Below are 9,805 nucleotides of genomic sequence, written 5' to 3'. Positions count from 1 at the left end.
AGTAATTTAATCATTATAAACGGGGTTTCCAAAGAAAAAATAACCATCTTTTTTTAGTTTTGAAAAATAATCACTTTTTCCGGAATGCCTCATTTCGGAATAATTTTCATATTCTACATTATTTTATTTTATTTTATTTCTTTATTTTCATAGAAATCTTTTTATTTTTTTGGATTCCGAATGTTACATTTCAAAATGTTTAATGTCTCCGTTTTTCAATAAAATGTCTAATTTTATGTACTAATATCTTATATAGGTCACATTACTATGTTTGTTTAACTTTTTGTTAAATTTAAATATAAAAAAACGATTTTTTTTCTTGAAATTCTAGATTTGTTTTTTCAGATTTCGAACTTATTCTTAAAATTCTAGAGTTTTGTTCATAATTCGAAATTTTGGTTTGGAATCCGGAATACCCTTCCAGAATCAGTAAAAAAAATGTTTCTTGGTCCGGAATATCCATTATGGACTAAGTGGTTATTTTTTGCAAAAAAAAAAAAAAAAAAAAAAAAAAAAGAAGTTATTTTCTTCAAATACATTTTAAAAAATATTTAGATTACTTAGTTTCCCTATATGTCTTCTATATAATGAAATAATTAATGTGAAAATTATGCAGTGGATTTGATCCCTATTCGTGGTACTCTAGATGATTGTTTCACTGCTTTTGCATGTTAAGCAATTTTGATTAACCATGGATGTCTTATTTGTCTCAATCCTTTTTTATTGTTTTACATGTCAGAATAAACATGTGATCTTATTTTAAAAAATGATCGGTAGACAAAGCAAAATGATCAGTATAAGCAAAATGATCAGTATAAATAATAAATGATCAGTATAAGTAATTAATTTTATTTGTAAAAGTTTAACAAAAATAACAATAAGAAAGAAATTATTCTATTATATAAGAGTAAACCAAAAATTAAAGTATTCAATATTAGGCCATATGTCTTAAACACCAACAAATGTTTAAAGGATAATTTCACAAAGTTAGTTTTAGAATTAACTCGTCATATGTTAAACCTCAAACCCCATTATGATGAACAACTCTCTCCTCTAAATCTTTAACCGTAAACACTAAATTGTATACATGAAGACACAAACACAAAACCTCAAATCCAAAACCTAAAATTTTAACAGTAAAACATAAATACATGTTCGGAATATCATATGTTTTCAAAAAAAAAAAAAAAAAAAAAACAATTTAACAATCAGATTGTTTATCTGGTACTGACGCATTGTTTATGTAATTTTTCAAAAAGAAACTGTTCGTTGGGTGCTAAAATGAAATTAATGGCCATCCAAAAACTATATGTCAAAATGAAACTAATTGTTGCATGTAGCATTACGTTATTTACTTAGGGTTGAACATTTGAACCAGACTATATGGACCAACTCCTCAGCCGGACAAGTTTTACATAAATTGGTAGACCTTGAACCGGACTGAACTTGTTGAGACTTAACAGGTCTAGGTTCGGTTCCGATTCTTGAATGTAAAAATGAACATTTATACCGCACCAAACCATTTTGCATTTGGTGGACCTTGAACTAGATAGGTCCCGATTCTTTTGTATGTGTTGCAAGTTATGTTAAAAAAAAAATGATGTCTCAAAAATTCCGTATCATTTAAGTTTTCAATTTGTGTTATCATTGATAAATGAATAACAATATAAGCAAAACCACAAGTACACCCCTCTTTTTAAAACAAATTCTTTCTTGGTAAATCACTCCAAAATCTACACAACTTTTGTACAACCAAAAAGAAAAACCAACATCATTAACAAAAGTAAAAAAGAAAGAACAAAACAATATGAACAAACACTTCCATTCACATCAAAACTTGCATCTTTTTTCTCTACACACTTGCTACCGATCTCATGGACATCGATCTCGTCGACCCATCACGAGCTAAACAATATACAATCAAGTTCTTGATCACATTTCGATACTTTCTTCTATAAGTCGGTAGCTTCGATGTCCCACGTGTTAGCCCTATCAATCTGCCAAAAGGGTTCATAAATCCATCATCAAAACCCATCAAAAACGAGAAAAAAATCAAGAAATAATCTAGGGTTTCTACCTTCTACTGATGCCTTGAATTTGAGCCACCCTAACAGCATCTTCTGGTTCAAAACTGCCGTTATCCCATGATTCCATACGTTTAGGATCGGTTCCAAAGAGGATTATCTTTTCTAGATACCTAATTTCACCTTCGGTCAATTGGAGTACTCTGATTTGTTCTTTGAGGACCATAATTGGGTGAAAAAACCAGTCGAGTACTCGATCTTGGGGTCGATTTAAATGGGTGATTTCGAGGCCATCGAGAAGGACAAGACCTTCGGAACCATGTTTGATTGATCGGAGAAGGTTTTGGAAGAAGGCGTAACAAGGTAAACCAGTGCCGATTATGGGACAAGGGTTTCCTTTTTTAGGGTTTAACCAATCGTAAAGTTCATTGGGGGATATTACGTTTGCATCGAGTAGTTCCTTTCCACTCATTTCACAAACTCTCATCAGGTTTTCCCAAACCTGTACAAACATAATGCAGATCAAATGGTTGCCTAAAATAATGTTTTTTTTTTTTTAATTTTTTCTTATTGGCCCATAATTAGTTGCATTTTTCAAACTTTTTCCCAACATTCAAAAACAAATTGGAAAAAATAAAAAAATAAAACTAACGGTTTTTTTCTTTCTAGAAACGGATTCTTAGGTTTTAGTCTAAGAAATTAATTCGTATACAACAATTTATGTTTTAACATGTTTGTATTGTATAACTCTATAAAACATAAATTGGTGGGGAAAAAATTATTATATACAGAACCAATTTCTTATGCATCTATTCATGAAAAGTATAAATATGAAACCAAATACATGAAAGTTTATAATTAAAAAAAAAAGAGTAGAAGTTTACCTGGACCATTTTTACTTCACGTATGACCTCCCTGACCGATCTCGAGGATGATAATGTGGGCATCGTCATGATAGGTGGGGCATGCATTGGACCACCGTTTTGTTTTCCATCAGATGACCGACTACCACCAACTGAAACTGAAACTTCGGTTGAATGAGGAAGAACTCTTTTCTTTCGGTATTTTGGTCTAAAAATATGCAACAATTGTTAAATATTGTATTTCAATGCTAATGGTAATAGAAAAAATATTTTGAAAATGATATCTTACTTTGGGAAAACTGAACCCTCTCGGAGGTACAACCAGTCGTTTGTGTACTCATCAAACTCCGCAACCATGGCAATCACATAAGCAACACCCCTCTTGAATGACCTTTCCTACATTTTAATCCGAATGTCTAACTATTAGTAACTTTTATTAATTTGTTCATTATAATATCTTACTTTTGTTTCTTCTTATTACATCTTTCGGTTTTGAAACATTTACACAACTATACCATTGTTATAGAAATACAAAACAACTTTCATTGTTATACTTGGGTAGAATTTCAAGAAATTCTAATTAGAAAAAATAAATATATTAAAAGTACAATGCGATAATAAGTAATTTGGTCGATTTTTACTTAATAAGAAAAAAATTGAAAGTATAATTCTATAAAAGGAGTTAAAATATAATATGATATAATACACAAATTAATGAAAGTATGTTGCTCTTTTTTGCATTTAGCTTTTCTTGTATGTACATTAGAAGCCTACTTTGACATTTGCAAGCAAACCTAATAGTTTGCGATCTAAATATTTTTATGAATCCTTTGATCCATTAAATTCAATATGTTTATGAATCTTTTGTTCCATTAAATTCATTTCCTTTCTATTTGCAATTAATTTCTTAGTCTTTAACATATTTACTTTTTATATCCGAAAATGAATTAATTCTCATTGATTTTGAAACTAAAAGGTAGTTTGTTTGATTTCAGATACATTTAAGCAAGACTAGACTAGCTTTCTAGGGCTATCTTTTATATGATTAGGATGTAGTGAGCATTCGTCTCTTTTGTATATGTGAGAGATTGACACTGAGTCCCTATCCTAACTTCGGGCAAAAAGTGCAATTTTTGTTACATTGACATAGTCAAGTCTCTCCACTCCAATGCATGTCAATCAATACAATGCAAGTACTAGGCAAAATCTATATTGCCCTCGTCCTTGTTTTGTCATGCATAACAAATCAGAATACGACACAGTATGTCATGTCATGTTATGTCATGTCATCTCATTTTTAGTATCACAGATATGGTCTTAAAATGAGATGACTGATTGTACGTAGTCAAAGAAGGTTTTGAATAGAAACCTGATATACGACGGCTGAGCCATACAAGCCTATAAAAATACTTGAAACGATAGCCAATATAACGCTCCCAATAACAACAATCGGCCACACAAGAATAGTCAAACCAGCAATTGGTATGCATGCGGTTTCAAGAAATGGTCCTTCACGACTTATTAAATCATGAATGAATCTTTGCCACCCTTTAAACAACATGTACGGACTCTTTACCACTGCAATCGCAGTGTAAAGAGGAACATCAATGACAATTCCTAGTAATCCAACAATTATGCACGCTGGCACGTGAATGAACCTGAAAAAAAAAAAAAAACAATGTGAGGCCAAATGAACTAATATTCCCCTTCAAAACCTCGTGTGTTATAGTAAAGATTCGTAGTAACAAACTACTATTGGTAGGAAATGTAACAAATTTTAATTGGGAAGTCGTTAATTTTGATTCGGAAAGTAAATAGTTTGATCTTCAAAGTCTAAGTATCAAAAAAGGTGGAAAGGATTAGAGATGCCAAATAGGTTCGTTAGCTAGGGTAGAGTTGAACTTTTTATCAAAATGGGTTGACACAAATCCGTATGTTTAATTAAACATGTTAGTGGTTACCCCATAGGCATGTTGACCTTGATTGACCTACTTTAAATTTCAATGTTTACATTAATTAGGGGAAAAAGTTTAAATTAATTAAATAAGTTACAAATTAAAATAACTAGGTGAATTAACAACCACAACATCTAATAAGAATGGGGATGTCAGGTTCGATCTTTGGTACTAACAAGAATTGGACTATGAACACTAACATCTAACCAGTTAAACTGTCGTTCAAAAAAAATTAACAACCACAACTTATTTACCCAAATTATATTCTACATTTCTAAGACATTGAAGTGTTGTTTTGTACCTTTTAGTTAAAAAATTATAATAATATATAAAATAAATATACATGTCTATATTTAAACAAATTGGAATCTGGTAAAAGATTCCAACTCTAACCTAACCTATTTAATTAAAAAGTTGTAAGATTCACCTGTTTAATTAAACAAAATGAAAATCTCAATCCAAACTACTAATTTTAGGTTGGATTATTGAATTTGGTCAATTTTTCCTAACTACGGCAAAGATTCATGAGTTTCGTTTAGAGCAACACCTTAGAGTTCGAAGCTCACTATCCGAGGGGGATTCACGAAGCTCCTTCAAGTAGAGAGGATAAGAATGATAACAAAGGTCAGCAAAATCTTGAACGACTGTGCAACTTCCCTTAATCGTTCCCCATGTTCCATCCTGATGTCGTTCAATTCAAACATTATGACCATAAATATATATAAATATACATGCATGCACAGATGCATGTATGTGTGTATAGGAAAGTAGGCATATATGTATGTGAGATACTGAGATATGTATGTATATATGTATGTATGTATGTACTTATGGATGGAAGAATGTATGCATGCAAGGATACATGTATTAACTATGCTTGTGTATATGTAGGTACGTAGGTATGCATCAAGCATGTAGCATGCATGCAAATATAAGTATGGATGGATGTTTGTATGTGCATGTGTATACATGTATATATATGTACGGATATGCATCAAATGTAGATATAGAAAAGATTAATGGAATAAAGATTTTTACCACAATGGAGTGTAGGAACTTGTTGGATTCATCTTCATGTCTAAAGGCTTCAAAAGATGAAATCCATGGAGCAAAGAAGCCATAACCAAGGCCAACAAGAACACTTCCTCCAATGCTTAGGCCCAACCAAAGCCCAAATAGAACCGGCAAACCAAACAAGAATGCTACTTTCAATGGTGCGTCGAATCTATTTGTCCTGTCATATTAAATACAAAAGTAAATCATAGCTTTTGTCATTGCGCTATAACACCTTCTCACATATTCAATAAAAAAATTAAAATGGATATTTTGTCCTTCGTCTTTATTCTTATTTAATATCAAAAAAACAATATCGATTATACACACAAATGTATTCCACCAAAGAATAGTTAAACAACACGTTTTAGGTCTACAGTCAACCAAACTTTAAATTCATCTAGAAACAGTCTATATTGAAACCTTTAAATGTTAAATTGACTAATTTTTAATTTCAAAAACTTACTTTAAAAAAAAAGTTCTTTATAAAATACCACTAAAAATCATATTGTTGCCATTTTTGTCCAAAAATATTCTTCCTTTATATATATATATATATATATATATATATATATATATATATATATATATATATATATATATATATATATATATATATATATATATTTCACATTGATATTTGACATGAAAGAAATTAATCACACAAAATTTAAAAAAAAAAAATGGAAACAAGAAAAATACTTGAGAAGAGTATAAACAGTCCACGCAACATGAGTAGGAAAGAGAGCTAAAATCACTCCAACATTTCCTGTAATTAGAATCAAAGCAGCAATTGGACCCACCAATACACCTGAAAACATCGATCATTCATACATAAAATCAGCAAATAATATCGAAAAAAACAAAAATCAAACAGAACAAAGATCAACACAACAATTTTGAATTAGTCAATTTGAAGAAAAAAAAAAGTCAAACTAGAAGAAAGAAGAAGCTACGAACTTTTGAGAGCACCGAAGAACAAAGCAGAACAGAAGGCAAAAACGACATAGAGGGTCTTCAACCAATCTGGCAAGACGTTTAGCATACTTGGTTTATTAATCGAACAGGAAAAACCCCAATAAATCTTCAACTTAAAGACTCGATTTTGGTGAAGAAATTTTGTGTTTTCGTGTAAGAATCAAGAAGAAATTGCCGCGAAATCTGTGTAAAGATGAGGGGGAAAAGGGGGGGAATCAGAGATATATGAGAGACGACAGGGGATTTATGGAATGGGTTCCCAGGATTCATGGGAATCAAATGTTTAGGTTTCGGGTTGGAATATGATGACTTGTAATATAGTTCATGATTATTTGGTATTTATTATTCAAATGTCACTTTAGCTTTTCAACTGCTATTTGTATTATTTTTATTTCATAATGTAATAAAGACAAGAAGTCTTTTCCAATTTTAGTTTTTCAATGGATATTTTATTTGCCATAACAATTCCCATGAGGATTATATTTGACTGGTAAGATATTTATATGTCTCACTTTCGATTTAAAAATTACCCACGAAGATGTGTTTTTTAATCTTATGTAATGTGATATTTGATATGTATATTCTTTATAGATTATTGGACCACGAAAGTATCATTTCTATACGAATTAGATAAGAGTGAATTAGATAAGAGTAAAATGTAAATTTGCGCTGGTTTGCAAAAAAAAATTAGAGTAGATTACTGAAATCATCCCTATGATTTGGTTAAAATTGCACGTTTGGTCCCTAACTTTTCTTTTGCATTCGGATCGTCCTTGTAGTTTGATTTTGTTGTATTTTTCGTTCCTATGGTTTGATTTTGTTGTGTTTTTCGTCCCTTTATATACATAAAGTTAGGGACCAAACATGCACTTTTGACCAAACCATAGGGACGAAAAATACAACAAAATCAAATCACGGGGATGATCCGAGTGCAAAATAAAAGTTAGAGACCAACTATGCAATTTTAACCAAACGACATGGACGATTTCAATAATTTACTCAAAAATTATGGGTTAAATCTAAAAAAATTTCAACTTGCAAATCGACAAGAGTTATATTGTCTATATTGTTACATATGCGAGTTCTTCAATCTTTTGAGACATGCCACATCTATCCAAAATAGGTCACTTCTAGTTCTGGCCGTTTCTCTGGTTATCTTTGATGAGAGTAGAACAATATAATAGATGTAAAGGGTTTAAAGATCGTTGTTATTAATGATTATGATTTAGGTCTAAGCCCTTTTAGGTTTAGCTATTAGGCTTTTAGGTATTTTTTTTTATATATTCTTATGTAATTATCTTTTGAGAATCAATCAATCCATTATCTTACATGGTATCAGAGCTTTAGGTTAAACATTGCTGCTGATCACAATCCAAAGCCACCGTCTTCCACCTCCGACGATCTTCTCTAATAATCATCCGAGGTGCCTTCATTATGTTGCATATTTTTTCTTTTCTTCTCTTTTCCGCCTAAATAATAAAACAATCACCAACGCCAAACTAGAGCTCTTTCATTGGTTTCTTTCACTACCTCGTCTACTTCTACCCCCTCCTCAGATGACCCCTGCGTCTAAACAGTCTACGTCCTTATCGGTTGGCCACATAATCAGATCTCTTTTCCGATTCGACCCCTTCTGATGTTGTTGCCTCCCTCCGTTGGCACCTTCTTCTTCGGGCAACCTTCTGTAGTCGTTTTTTTCTCTATCAACATTGCAGTTGCTGATCTCGCCGGAATTGGCCTCGTACGTCGCAGCTCGAACCCTCTTTCTTTCTCACTGCCTTTCTCCGGACTCTTCTGCCGCTAGTTGTATGATCATTGTCGTTGCTGCCGATTTTCTCTTTTTCTGCAACAGAATCACCTGTGGTTGTCGCCTTTTCTCCTTTCTTCTCTGACGAGCAGTCGATGTTAGCCGTCGTTGTTACAGCTCTACCACCGCCGATGCCGCTATATTCATCTAGTTTTTATGTTTTCTTCTTTTGTTTATTTTTTCAGTTTAATCGTCTCCACCCAATCAAACTGTGGTGGTGGTGGTCGTGTGTGTGTGTGTGTGTGGGGGGGGGGGGGGGGGGGGAGATGTTAGTAATTAGGGTTTAAGCTCAATCCTTTTGGGGTTTAACCATTAGGTTTTAGGTATTCTCTACACATATGCTTATATGACATGATGGTATATGCCTAATAGAACACTGTAAACTTGATATACATATATGTTTATATGACATGATGGTGTGAATCATCTTAGTGATAACTGGGGATGCTGAAAAATAACTATTATCTTTTTACAAATGAAACAATCCAAAAAAATGGTGTTCATGGAGGTCCATCTTTCCTTTTCGTGGTGTCTAAAGCTTTCTAGATTTAATTATTTCATTGTCATGAATAAACTTCAGAAAAAAAATCTCTTATCATACATATTTGAAGTCTTGTACATTGATTTGACAGGTGTATAGTGACATTATCGTTATCTAATCTCATAATTTTTTAATTTTATGTGTCATTATACTTTTGAGAACAAAAAACAAGTAATACAGTAATACAACTTGTAAGTTAGCAAACCATGAGTTAGTTTTTTTCTCAAAAAAATACCCTTTCATACAATGTTTCCATTGAAAACTTGGGACACAAGTAGAGTCTTGGTCAGGTGTTGCTGGCCATGTGTTTCGGAAAGCTATATAAATTGGGTCAAAAAAGCCGCCCATATCCAAACATACGCCACCACTTCTAGAATATATTTTAAATTGTATAAAATTAATTAAAATAAACTTTGTTGTTAGTAGATATTATATATACAATTTTTAAAAAATTATTCATAAATGGTCTCTTGATGGAGATGTTTTTATGAATACGTGCAACGTCTATAATAATAAACTAGGTGTACATTATCGGTGGTAACAATTATTACTGTTTCGATGAATGGTTTTTTATTCAGAAAATG

The 9,805-nt window shown here is 31.8% G+C and overlaps 1 protein-coding gene across 1 annotated transcript; it reads right to left on the bottom strand.

The window, feature by feature from the left end:
• Nucleotides 1-1,693: 1,693 nt before the first annotated feature.
• On the bottom strand, nt 1,694-7,202 carry LOC145043931 (putative membrane protein At3g27390). The gene is made up of 9 exons (XM_078992703.1): nt 6,856-7,202; nt 6,598-6,706; nt 5,881-6,076; nt 5,390-5,523; nt 4,257-4,545; nt 3,177-3,283; nt 2,909-3,095; nt 2,078-2,526; nt 1,694-1,997 (listed from the first exon to the last, which is right to left on the bottom strand). The coding sequence occupies exons 1-9, from the start codon at nt 6,938-6,940 to the stop codon at nt 1,853-1,855; spliced, it is 1,701 nt and encodes a 566-aa protein (XP_078848829.1). The 5' UTR covers nt 6,941-7,202; the 3' UTR covers nt 1,694-1,852.
• Nucleotides 7,203-9,805: the final 2,603 nt, after the last annotated feature.

The sequence above is a fragment of the Lactuca saligna genome, chromosome 4, assembly GCF_052625555.1.
Source record: "Lactuca saligna cultivar CGN05327 chromosome 4, ASM5262555v1, whole genome shotgun sequence".
Taxonomy (NCBI): Eukaryota; Viridiplantae; Streptophyta; class Magnoliopsida; order Asterales; family Asteraceae; genus Lactuca; species Lactuca saligna.
Note: the sequence above shows the minus strand (reverse complement) of the source record. Positions and strands in the feature narration are given on the sequence as shown.